General features: G+C 39.7%; 1 protein-coding gene across 1 annotated transcript in view; it reads left to right on the top strand.

Annotated features, from left to right (window-relative positions):
- zmat4 (zinc finger matrin-type 4) overlaps nt 1-14,118 on the top strand; it is a 173,865-nt gene that overhangs the window by 77,059 nt on the left and 82,688 nt on the right. Inside the window, exon 4 of the mRNA XM_011479572.3 lies at nt 10,819-10,975. Within this exon, the coding sequence (XP_011477874.2) occupies nt 10,819-10,975 (157 nt within the window). The remainder of the gene's footprint in view (nt 1-10,818; nt 10,976-14,118) is intronic.

The raw sequence follows: 14,118 nt of genomic DNA, 5'->3' as shown, positions 1-14,118 counted from the left end.
CAGGAAGGCAAGTACACACTGCTTTACTTAAAGCGAGATGAAAATGTGCAGCACCGAGCCGACAGCAAAGAGAAATTACTGCTTGCAAATCAAAAAGATTATTTTACTATGCTTCACATGAATAGGGAGACCCCCCCCCCCCGCCCGCCACCACCACCATCCACATTCCTTCAGCTTCCAACAGTTACATATTTAACGAAGTACAGGACAGCAGTTCTTAATGCCAACGTGGAGCTGTGATTTCCCTCTGCTGTGTTCAAATCGCATGCAACAAAAACAGGAAACAATTTGTTCATGCATGCCTTGATCACTGATGGGTTTACAGAAGGTAGATGATATAATTTGAAACAACAACAAAAAATGGAAAGTGTAGAGTCTTTTCAACTACACCACCTAAAAATACAACATAGCTTCTTTACAGCAAGCATTTCTGTCACTCTTTTTTTTTATATTTTGATTGCCAGTGTGTTGGAACACACCTACACCTCTACATTAATTACATTTCCCTGTAATTAGTTCCTCAATCACACTGTTTTAATTAACCATGAAATTATGGATCTTTCCTGTTTTACGTGGTGCCTCATCTCCTGGTTATACAACAGTAAAGAGAAGCAGAGAGAAGGGGAAAAGTGGATGTGCTGTTGCTGCTGTGGTTTCTACACGTGTGTGCAAAGAATTAGTGAAGGACGAAACCAAGGACGGAAGGAGGGGCTTTGAGTGTGCGACCGATTGTGGAGTGCCCATGTGTGTTAGAATGAGTCAGAGTGCAGCAGTCTCTCTGTTATCGCACACTGTGGGAGGATGAGCTGTGGTTTTATTCTTCCCTCACACACGTAGTGGTGATCGGCTTCAGATCCCACAAAAGCATCTTGGGGAAGCATCTGTTTTCACAGTACATCATTGTTATTCACTTTTAAATTACCTAATAGATTTTAATGCAATGTTATGGATTAGTAAGAACTAAAGTGGTCCTGTGCCCGAGTGTTATCAGACTTGTTTATTTTACTACCTTTCCTTTTCAAACATGTGTGCACTCTGACATGAGTTTAAAAACATTTTTTCTAATAAATACTCTGAACTGACGGGTGCACCTACCCGGCTGTGATAGAGATCTGCTCATGACTGAAGGAATGGCAATCGCAGATAAAGCAGAACATTCTTCTACTCCTGAGAGCGGAAACCTCATGCATTTGGATCGTGAGTCCCCCCCCTCCTTCTTTTCTTTCCCCCGGGGCTGGAAATAAATATTACTGTCTAAGCCTGACAATTGCAGACAGGTAGAAAAACTTGTCAGACTCTTTTTTTTCCCTTTCTAATTCTATTCTGGTCTTTATCCTGTTGAATCACAAAAACAAAAAAACAAAAAGTGTTTTAACCAGATTTTCTTCATGATTCATTTATAATTATATTCAAAAACAAAGAAAACAAATATTAAATTACAGCAAACTTAAATTAATAAGTAGCATTATATTTTACAAATATAATGCTTTTACAAAATAATCATATATATATATATATATATATATATATATATATATATATATATATATATATATATATATATATATATATGTATATACATATATATATGTATATAAATAAATAAAAACGCCCCTCTCACCCTCCGCGGGTGGTTTCTCCTCCAAGCACGGGTCCTCTACCAGAGGCCTGGGAGTTTGAGGGTCCAGCGCAGTATCTTAGCTGTTCCTAGCGCTGCGCTTTTCTGGACTGAGAGGTCTGAGGTCTTTCCAGGTATCTGTTGTAGCCACTCCTCCAGCTTGGGGGTTACTGCCCCGAGTGCTCCAATTACCACAGGCACCACTGTCACCTTCACTTTCCATGCTTTCTCCAGTTCTTCTCTGAGTCCCTGGTATTTCTCCAGTTTCTCATGTTCCTTCTTCCTGATGTTTCCATCGCTTGGCACTGCCATATCCACCACAACGGCTTTCCTCTGTTCTTTATCCACCACTACAATGTCTGGTTGGTTCGCCATTACCATCCTATCAGTCTGGATCTGGAACATCCGTGGTCCGTATCTCTTCCTTTGGCCATCTTATTATTCCTGCAGGGTATCTGATAACTGGCAGTGCGTAGCTGTTTATTGCCCGGGTCTTATTTTTGCCATTGAGCTGGCTTCTCAGGACTTGCCTTACTCGTTGGAGGTATTTAGCTGTTGCAGCTTTCCTTGTTGCCTGCTCCAGGTTGCCATTACCCTGCGGAATTCCAAGGTACTTGTAACTGTCCTCGATGTCTGCTATTGTTCCTTCTGGGAGTGAGACCCCTCCTGTGTGGACTACCTTGCCTCTCTTTGTCACCATCCGGCTGCATTTCTCGAGCCCGAATGACATCCCGATGTCAGTACTGTAGATCTTGGTGGTGTGGATCAGGCAGTCAATGTCACGCTCACTCTTAGCATATAGCTTGATGTCATCCATGTATAGGAGGTGACTGATGTTGGCCCCATTTCTGAGTCGGTATCCATAGCCAGTCTTGTTGATTATTTGGCTGAGGGGGTTCAGACCTATGCAGAACAGCAGTGGGGACAGAGAATCACCTTGGTATATCCCACATTTGATGGACACTCGTGCAAGTGGCTTCCCATTGGCTTCAAGGGTGGTTTTCCACAGCTTCATCGAATTTCCTATGAAGGCTCTTAGAGTCCTGTTGATGTTTTACAGCTTCAAGCATTCAGTGATCCATGTGTGTGGCATTGAGTCATAGGCCTTCTTGTAATCAATCCAGGCTGTGCACAGGTTGGTGTGTCGTGACTTGCAGTCTTGAGCGACTGTTCTGTCAACCAGGAGTTGGTGTTTGGCTCCTCTGGAGTCTCTACCAATGCCCTTCTGTGTGTTGCTCATGAATTGATCCATGTGCCTATTTATCTTGGTTGCAATGATGCCTGACATGAGCTTCCATGTTGTGGAGAGACAGGTTATTGGCCGGTAGTTGGATGGGACTGCACCCTTTGAGGGATCCTTCTGGATCAGGATCGTTCGCCCTTCCGTTAGCCATTCGGGGTGAGTCCCATCTATTAGCAGCTGGTTCATTTGTGCTGCCAGGCGCTCGTGGAGTGCAGTAAGCTTCTTTAGCCAGTAGGCATGTATCATGTCAGGGCCCGGTGCTGTCCAGTTCTTCATACCTGAGACTCTTTCTTGGATGTCTGCCACTGTGATGGTTACTGGATTCTGTTCAGGGAGGTTGCTTTGTATTTTTCTCAGAGAGACCAGTCACAGGGCATTGCTGTTATGTGCTGTCTCTGATTGAAGCGATACAATATATATATATATATATATATATATATATATATATATATATATATATATATATATATATATATATATATATATATATATATATATGTGTGTTTTTTAACTATAGTTTACTGTATTTACTTTTTCATTATCCTTATGGCTTTCATTGCACAAATAATGCAAAGAATAAAATGCAACTGTAGATGCATAAAAAGTTTGAAAATTAATTATATTTTCATCAGTTTTATATGATTCAATTATTCATATTAAACGTTGCATTTTTTTCTTGACATTTTAAAGTAAATCAAATTAATATGACATTCTGTGCATATCAACTTAATCATTTCGGAAAAAAGGTCCCTCCATAAAAATATTTTAATAATTTGGAAACAATCTTTCAATACAAATGTATAACATTAAATATTTAATATGGTAAATATATTATACTGAAAAACGCTTTGAGCTTTTAACCATTCATATTAAAAATATTGAGCTAATAATCGTGGTTGGGTTAGGACTAATGTTTGGGAAATACATTTGCCTAATTTCATATAACAATTAATAAAATGTGGATATTTACATGCACAACTGTTTACATTCTTGTCACTATAAGAACACAGTCGATTGACAGTTAATGAAAAATATATATTTTGTAGAATGCCGTGCTATCAACAGAGTCGGATTCACATTCAGGTTGCTGAAGTCCAATATTGTAACACAGGGTCTTGATTTGTCTATTTGGCTTTGATCATATAGTTCAGTTCTGTTGCCACCATTCTTTCTTAGCTATGGCATATATGCCTTTTACCCCAGGTCAGGGAACGTTGGAGCTCATTTAGCCTTTTTGTTTTTCAAGACTCTTGTCTATTTGCAGCATAAATGTGGTGCTCAGGAAAACAAAAAATCCTTTTGTTTCACTTAGGAACAAACCAAAGACTGAATCAGACCAAACTGATTAAGCAAATCCAGCAGTTAAAGCTGCGATCACATCCATACGCATGGCTAAAGCAGCCAGTTTCAATGTTAACTCCAAGGGACAGACGTGATCTGAGATTCTGCGGCGCGATATCTGAGCTCGGGCTGCTGCCAGAGCTCAGATATTTCAACTTTGGTGAGGTCGCCCTGGGCGTGAATCACTCAACCTTGGCCACGTGAAGTTTTTAATGTTTCGATCAGCGGGTAAAATACACAACTAATGTGGTGGATTGGTCCAATAGTTCTCCTCCTGAACAGTTTCTGAACCCGCCGTAACCCTTTCGGGGCAGCAGTATTTCCGGAGCTTTTCCCAGCTACTGTTGGGTGAAGGCAGGTAAACCGTAGCACAATAAAGACTCTAAAATACTCAAGAGTTCATTTTCAGGCCAACCAAGAACCATGTTCACATTTGAAACACTGTCTGTTGGTTTGGCCTGGATGAAAGTTTGGGTGAGCTTTTTTACTTTGCAAACATAAAGCACTATCTGATGAATATAAGCAATAACTGAATGTAGCAGTTAATTTGTTAATCTAAACAGTTTGTCCCTGAACTTCATTCAATGCTGCACAGCTGTAATAAGACCCCCAACAACACAGTGAAGAGATGCCAACCTCATCTCTCGATCTAAACTAACAGAAAAAGGGGGAAAAAAAGCTAAATTATTTGTTTGTATTGCCTTATTAAACACATGTTTTATTAGAAAGCTGGATGTAGCTCTTAAAGTGAGACCTAATACACATGGCTTTTTCGTAAGACTAATTTTTGTTCATAAGTCAAAGACCTGCACGGATAAAACACGGAAAAACACACAAATGTGGGGAATATGCCACATCTTCAAAGGGAATTTATCTTCTACTTTAAGCCTCTGAGTCATATTTTCTGTGAAAAACTGTAAACTGGATAATTACCAGCCATTGCGAGAACCGTGTAAATTGTATGACAGGCATGAACAAGCGTCTATTTAGTTTGGGTCACTTGACCTTCATCTGGTGTTATCAGGTACAGAACACTGGGATAAAAACAGTCTGTTCTTTGGACACAGATTGAAATTCCACCTGGATGAAAGCAGCAGCTGCGCTTCATGAAAAAGCTTCCAAAGTAAGCAAACAAGTCACAGCGGAATAAAATCTGTCATAGTTTGCCTTTTAGTCAGCAGACACTGTTTTGACTCAGTGAATTAAATGATAATGCTTTTGTAAGCCTTTTGACATCTCTACATGTCAAACAGACCAAGCATAAGTGAATTTCTACATTTTTCTATGCAGTTGTTAACTGTTTTAGCTGCATGACTTTATTTGTGATAGTAGCATTTAGGCCTATTTTAAAGCTGATTATTGAGAACATTTTGAAATAATTATCTAATCGTTCTAAAATCTTTTAGTTTGTTAATGAACGAATGGAAAAGTGGAACTGGAAGCTTGCTAGAGCTTTTAGTTTTAAGTAAACACCCAGTATATTGAAAGTTGACTAAAGAAATTGGATTATTTGCTTAAAATTCAAAACTATTTAAATAAAAAACTTCTAATTTTTTTTTTCATTTTGCAAGGACCTACTCAACCCATTTGCCAGTTGTTTTTTATATCAGTCTATTTTATTTTCCAAAAAGAACTCACAAACAAACAAACAAACAAAAACATATACCTTATATACCCGAGTTTGTGTATTTATCTGTGCAATTATGTTTGTCTGGGTACTGTAATACTTAGCCTGATCTTTTTCCCATTATTTAGGGTGTATTCAGATTAGACACACATTTTGTTCGCTCAAGGTGAACCAGTTTGTTTCCCTCAATAAATCAGAACAAATTTTTTGTCTGAAAACACCCAAGTGGACCTTGGTCTGGGACCAGGAACTGCTCTCTGAGCCATCTGTTGAGGTGGTCTTGGTTGGTTTCCAATCCAGTCGGGCTGAGGTCTGGTTTTCTCTGAGTTTCCTCAGTCTGAACAGGCTCTGTTTTCTGAGCGGAACAACTCGGCCAAAACGGCCACCCAATCGGGCATTATGGGACGTAAACAGAGAGCGTTGGATAAACACGGATCAGCGAAAGGACACAGCGACCCATTGAAATTTGGTCGGTTGAATAGAAGCTCATAAAAACAACTTTTAACAAGATACACGTTGCTTCTCACACTGTTTTCCTGAAAATCCACATGTCATAAACACTCATCAGCGTAGCTCCTTGGTGGTTGTCTCTTCAGCAGACTTGCAGGATGACTCCGCCGTACCAAAGTAAGAAGTCAAGTGTTGTGCCTCAGGTTGATACAGACACTCAAAATTGGTCAGCGAAATATAAAGTTTGAAAAAGTGAACTGTCCCACTGCCCCACGCTCCTAATTACTGGCCAATGAATGAAGAGATCTTTAGTCATCTTTAGAACTCGATCCAGACCAATGGACTTTTCCAGTTTAAATACCCCCTCGGTTTCTAACAGGGAAATAAACAACAAGCTTGGAAGGAATAAGCTGAATAACATTTTTTTTTTAAGTCTAAAAATAACTAACAGTTTTTCCACATAAAAACTGTATGTTTACCGTATGTTTCTTCCCATAAGCAACCACAGAGAAAAAGAGCTTGTCTAACATTAAGAGTGGATGTAAACTTTACTGCCGCAATTTTTATTTTTTTATTGAATACTTTTTTATTAATGCTAACAAGCCAACACCTAAAGAGTTGAAACGGCTTGTGTTAAACATTCTTAGCCTTTTTTTAAGCTCAATAGAAATTTCAGCATTCTGAATTCAAATTCAGATTTTTACTTTTTAAACCCCATTTGAGAGCATCAAGACATTTCTATATGTATAATGCAAAGAGTTGATGTAAACAGATGCCTAATTTACCTCAGCTGGCTTCAGTGGTGCAGAGCAGTGATTCCACTTTGAGCTTTGAGATGACTAAACTCAGTTTATCATTAAGTGTAAGACCACCCACCACTAAGAGACAGTGTTGCATCATCCTGCAGCTTATGATGTTAGCCCACTCACATTTAAGGTTTGACACCCAGGCTTGGGATTAAAAGGAAAGAAAATGATCTGGAGAACTGCGTGTGGAGCTGTAATCCTTTAATGTGGTTGTGGAATGATGTCCATGCATGTAAGTTTGGGATCTGCAAACAAAAGTTGGAGATCAGTAAAAAACAAATCCAAGTGCAACATAACTTTGGATTTTTGTAACATCGATTTGTCTTTGAGTAAAACATTTTTTTTTTTTGTAAAGATTCTTTGAATAATTGTAAACATAATTTATAGCTGTAAAAAAAGGTTTTCACATTTACAAAAGCTCGTTAGGTCTTCAGAAACATTCTTTCAGGTCCTCATAACAGCATATACAGTGTTTTTCCTACACACACAAATCAGACATATTCCATTGTAACAGATTAGTCAATTCATTACATGCTGGATCCATTAAATGTGAATTTTGCCAAAAAGAGTAAAATTATTTACTTGAAAAGTAGTGGGAGGAAGCACATTTATATATTAAAGCACCCCTTTACTCGGTGTAATTGATACTTTTGCAAATGCACACCATTTATCAAATCCATAAATAATAATAGTATCAAAAAAAAAAATCAAATTTGTTCAAATAGAATTTACTTTGTGTGTTTCCTTATGACAATTTTTCTAAATCAGGAATAGAACAACATGATACCTTGTGCATTGAATGGCACAGGAAGGAAGCAGACTGACAATTGAAGATGGTTCAAAACTGGATTTAGGAACAGAAAAGCGCATGGGGTCAAATGAGGAACATCTTAAAATAAACAAAAAACCAGATTGTAAGCTTGAATAGCACCACTGGCATTTGGAGAAGTCACAACCCAGAAAAAAATTTAGAACTTTCAAAATTTTTTTGAAAATTTTAAAATATTGTTTAAAAATGCCCAAACTTTGTTTCATACTGCACAAGTATGACAACACCATCAAATGGAAATACAGTTGGTTTTAAGCCTCAATATTGCATATTTAACAGAAGTCAAGATGCAAGCAGGAGAAATCTCAGTTACTTGATTACTTTTTAAAAATTATTTCTAATAAGCTTTTTGCCCTACACACACAAGTCAAAGTCAACGTTTGTGAAGGAATTTGTTTTATTATTATCATTGCTTAAATGTATTTGGTTAAATGTATGTTTAAATGTTAACTCAGATTGACCTTTTTACCTCTTCTGAAAACAGTTGTGTGTTTGTTCATCTGCTTCTCATCTCCCACCCAGGATGAGGGGTTTACGACACACTGTCCTCAGCTGATAAGGGACACTGTTTGAAGTTAGAATCCAACCAAATGGGTCATTATACGACACCCCCTAATGAACTTTTCCTCTTTGTCTTGAAAATGTTACCTCCTTCTTGTGTTCTTAATAAAAGGTGCACAGGGAGAGGCAGACCTTGGAGAAGAGAAACGTGGTGGACCTTTTCCAACACATTTGCTCCTCTCCCTCGTGCATGAGAAACTTGATTCTTGTTGTGGTTTGTTGTTTATAATTGTGTTTTTCTTTAATGTCTAGATGCATTTATCTGACAACGTTATTGTCGATTCTTCACATGTGCATCACATACAACGAATAGAAATTCTGTTTCTTACTCTCTCATGCCTGTTCAAGAGAAAAAAAAGGAAAGAAAAGAAAGACAACTTACAACAACTGCATTATTCAGTTTGCACGAGAGTCTAAAGGACATAATTTGTTTTTTGAGTGCAGTGGAGTAAAATTTTAACCTTTTAGGAGAAAAAAATAAGTGCAGTAAAGTTTCTCATTTAACTTAAGTCAAGAGTACTTTAATTATTTTACTTGTTTACTATCCACATTTGGCGTTAAGCAATAAGAGGCTACTTTATTTAGCTTTGTCTGCTAGAAAATAAAGAACGGCTCCCTGAAAAACACCAAGACTAATGCACTAAATACAAGAATTCTTCTGTGAGCCAATGGAAGGAGACTGAGAGCTACTGAGTGTAATTGAGTACAAGTGAAGCCACCAATTGATCCTTTGAGAGCAATTAGTGTTTAAAGGGCCTAAAGCAGAGTGCCAACTGGCAGACTTTATATTCTGGCAATTATTAGGCATTCTTAATGAGTATTTATCCCTGAAGGTTGCATTTGTCCTCCGCTCTCCTGTCGTCCAAATTCCATCAATCCTGTCTTCAACAATGCTAGTAAATCACATCCCCATTATTCATTTTGATTGGGGGAATAAGGTTTTATTTTAAACACTTGGTGAAATTAAATATGCATTACACATGAATACAGCATTTATATTCTGCATAAAATAGGAAAAAGCGTTGCCTTAACTATTGATTTAGTATTTCACACTGCTCCAAGTACAATTGAAAGTTGTGAAATTTCAGAATTGTTTAATGATCTTGAGATATGGTCATTTGTGTCTGTTCTCTCTGCCAATAAAAAATGTATTAGGCTTCACCTTAAGTTTTATTTATGCTGCACCTTTCATAGATGAAATAACAAAGTGCTTTACGTTGCCTCATTATAAACTAAAATCAGCCATTGATTCAAAGCACCTCAAAAATATGTCTTAGCTGCTTTGTGAAAATCGCAAGCATTAGTCACAACTGCCCCTACAGGTGGATATGGGCTTTCTGCAGGTGAAAAATGGGACTTTGAAATATCAAAGTTGTAGATCACTCGGTGAGCCTGTACGGCGAAGATGTCCACACACATTTTTTTCTGCAAGTGCAAGGCGCAGGGGGTCAGTTAGTGCTGTCCAAGTAAAAGGCGTGCGCTCCTTGTCTTTAATGGATAACAAAGCCAAGCTGCTGAAGGTGCTTAAAAGGATTATTGACACTTGTTTGACCTTGGTAAACTACAAAGGCGCACCACTTGATGGATTGTTGGAGCATTATTGGTACATTATGGGTGTCAACTGTACTTCAACTGTTTGTGAATGAGTTGAATAGAGTTTGACTCATCTGATAGTTTTGTTTCAGTGGATGTCTCGCATAGTCAAAAAAAAATGTGTTGCCTTTCAACATTTTCAAATCATTCTTCGACCAGAGAGCCACAAAGGAAGGGTCAAAGAGCCACATATAGCTCCAGAGCCTCAGGTTGCAGACCGCTGGTATAGAGGAACTGTTTGTTAGAGGTCATTGTATCATGCAAGTAAACGGGCCATCATCTTCCTTCATTTTAAAGTGAGTCAGTTAAACTGATATGACATGAAAACTCAGCTTTATAACAGGGGGTATTCAAAATCAAATTAGAATAAAAGGATGACTAGCACCCCTACATTAACTCAGCCTGCCTTGCAAGTCACTTTTTCCTCTTTCATCTTTGTCAAAACGCAGAAAAAACCCAAACCTTGTCATTGGACACGGCTTTATGTGTCCTCCAGGCATAATGGTGTTTTGATTCAACATATACAAATAGAGGGTCAATCTCGCAGAACCTCCTTGACACAACATCAACTTCATTTGCATCAAGTCTTGATGGATGCCCTTTAAATGGTTCTAAAGTGGTTGAGGTGAAGATGGAGCCGTTTTTGAAAGGAACACGTTATAAAAGCTCTCACAAACCCACTAAATCTGTGGATGGACTGATGCATCATCCATTCAAAATCTGCTTCTTTCTTTTGTATTTTTCTTTCAGGGCAGTGATGAGAGTGACGTGGACAAGAATAAATGCTGCACATTGTGTAACATGTCCTTCACCTCAGCAGTGGTGGCGCAGTCACACTACCAGGGTAAAATACACGCCAAGAGGCTAAAATTACTACTGGGAGAGCAGCCTGCCATCACAGCCAAAGGTAAATTACATTTAAAAAGAAATCTAAAGCATTGTTTATGCAGTCAAAGTGATTTGTTTTGTAGAAAGAAATTATTGTGGAACAAGAGGTAGGATGCCTCATGCATTTGTCGTTTAAATATGTTGTAGGAGTGCCAAATGGAGTCAAACCTCACAGCAGATTTCATTACATTTTAAAGCTCTGACTGGATATCGGCTCTGGTGAAAATTCTTCTGATTGTTTAGAAATCCAGTCAAGCTTTCTTTATATAAAAAAAGGGCTTTTTATGCTTTAAACAGCTGAAAGCACTTTACAGGTAAAAACTAACAAACAGAATAAAAAATATTGAGTTTAAACCAACCCACCCCTTTGTCCTTTCCGCTCCGCCTATTGAGAAGTCCACCTCATTACCCCCCACACAAGGAATACTGGCACGAAACCTTGACTGTAATTATAAAAGAAACATATGTCTCTGCTGTGAGGAAATGAGTCATTAGCTTCAGGTTTTACCCAATAGCAAATTGTTTTTCTAAATTACTGAGTGCTTGTTTTTTTTATTTGTTTTTTATCTATATTTGCGTGGAATAGTGGTGTGAGATATTGGTGTCAAATGCATAGACAGTAAAAACAATGGACGAATCGAGGTGTGATATCACCTATAGAAAATGCCTTACTTCAGTCAGACAACTCATGCAGTAAAGAAGATTTATTCCATATTTCTTTTAGTTTGGTATAAGGCTCCGTTCAGATACATAAAACAAAGAACCCATAGAAAACTTTGGGTATTAAACTACCCCTAACAGAGCTCACAGGTGGAAGCCGGGGAGGAGGGTGTGGTGATTAACGCAGAGTTTACGGAAATGGTAAAAGAGGACCTGGAACTTAAGTAGGACGCTGAACAGGTGAGTTGATTAGACTGAACTGCCTGCAGGGAGGAGTAACCACCTAACCGCACTGCTTGAGTTGCCTGCCCGAAATACTCCCAGGGTCGGCAAAATCCCACACCTTTGCTTCCTGATATGGGCGCTGCATGTTGAAACCAGTCAATAGTGATTGGTCCAAGTCGCCCTTAGTCATTGTATCTATGGCAATGGTGACAGTAGTAGCCATAGATACGATGACTCAGAGCGACTTGGACCAATCACTGTTTCAACATGGCAGCGCCTATTTAGGAACACGAGAAGGGAGGGGTTGAGCTATCCATTGTTTTTACAGTCAATGGTAAAATGTCACATACTCTGCGGAAATGTCATGTGAGGATTAGCAAGAAACATTGCAGGAGCCCAAGAAGTTAATCTACTTAAAGGTATTCGAGAGAAACAGTGCTGAGAGGTTTTTGCAGTCACTTGCTTTAACAACTTATTCTGTTTGTTTGTTTATTAAGTTACTTTCATAAAGAAATAGTAATAAGCGACTCGTCGCATTTCGGGCAGACACTCGGCAGAATTGCAGTTTACTCCCCTAGGGCGGGTCTGTTAATTAACCCACCTGCTTAGCGTCCTATTTAAGTCAGGTGTACAATTGTTCATTCTCTCTTACCTTCAGCGCTCATTCTTCGCCGGTCTCCGAGCCCGCGGGTCTCCTTCTCTTTTGGCGTCTTGCCATGTTCCCCCGTCCTTGGGAAGGATGATCCCCATCTTTCTGATGTGGGGTTTTGGTTTCGCCGCGTCTGCTCTCCTTAATTTCTCCTCCGCTCCGCGGGCGGCTGCCGATCCGCGGGCGGCTGACGGCGCACAGCGCGTTCGTTTCGCCGCGGTCGCGTGCATCTGCAGGGGGTGTGCTTTCCGCAATGTTCGGGATGTCCGTGCCCCCCGATCAGGAGTAGTCGGGTCTTCTCGTCTGCCGTGGTCACCCCAATTATCCACGGTGAGCGTCGTGCGGTACTTTTCCCATGTAGTTTTCTATGGCTGCGTCTCGCTTCCTGTTTACTTCGGTGACGTCACGCCCCTAAGGACCCTGGGAGTTGTAGTTTTTTTCGGGTCCTTTATGATGCACTTCTGATTCTTTTTCTGCTGCGTAGTTCTGCGTCATCCGGTTGTTTTATTTATTTTTTTTTTTCAGGGGTTGTGGGGTCCTTTCTGTGGTTGTGAAGGCTGGCAGTCCTCGTTTGGACAGGTTTCTCATGCTGGCTGAATTTATCGTGGCTTTTAGCATTTATTTTCTATTGCTGTTTTGTTCTTTGGGAGCTATGTGTACATCTTGATTGTCTTTAATTTGATGCTGGCTTTATTATTATGGCGGTTCTTCTGTTTGTTTTCTTCGTTGTTGTAGCTGCTGGTTAGTTGGAATGTGAATCAGTGTCTCTTGGACCCGTCTCTGCGCTATGGACATTTTCCCTTATGATTGGTCTCTCTTATGCAGCGTCTATGGCTCATTTTATTCACTCAGCGATCCTCATTCATTGCCCCGCACGTTCTGCTCCGCCTGTTTTTCCCTGCTCTGTGTACCCCAGTGGGTCCTGCCCTGTCCTCAGGGACTTGCGTCGGCCGCATTAGTGAGTGTGTCGGTCTCGTCGCGGCCTTGTTTTCTCGGCTGGGGGTAGTTCGATCCTGGGCCGCGTGTTCCTGTTCTGGATTTTCGTGTTTTGCGTTTGATCTTTCCCTCTCTATGCCTGGAGTGGTTTTGTGATGAATGTTGTGTCTTCAGGCTTCCTCCACTTGTTCTCCTGTGTCTGCGCCTTCTGGTTTGGGGGAAAAGGATTTAAGAAGAGTGGTTTGTGTTTGACCGGCCGCCAGAATCTACAGCTCTGATGGTTCTTAAGGGGTCGTCCGGTTATTTCATCCTTGGAGATTATATTAAGGCTGTTTCAATATTGAATGATAGTATTGTGTCATCGGTTGACTTGGTTAATTAACACTTTGAGCAACTTCTACCCTGACCATAGGAAATATATCACTTGCGCTCTCAAGCTTAGTTCAAGAGTTAAATCTTGTGTCCACAAGTCAGTCTTCGGTCTGACTTTTCTAAGCAGATGGCACTCTGCTAGATGCATCCCCATTTGGAGGCTTGTTATACTCCGCCTCTGAATGCTTAAGGTTCAGTCTAGCAAAAATAATATCAAAACCATGATCCCTCATGGCTCTCAAGTTCTCTTTTGCAGTATTCAGTCGCCCTTGGCTAAATAAAAAATTTGAGAACCATTAATATCATATACAAGGCATCAA

The sequence above is a fragment of the Oryzias latipes genome, chromosome 9 (genome assembly GCF_002234675.1).
Source record: "Oryzias latipes chromosome 9, ASM223467v1".
Classification (NCBI taxonomy): Eukaryota; Metazoa; Chordata; class Actinopteri; order Beloniformes; family Adrianichthyidae; genus Oryzias; species Oryzias latipes.
This window is presented reverse-complemented; position numbering and strand designations above follow the sequence as displayed.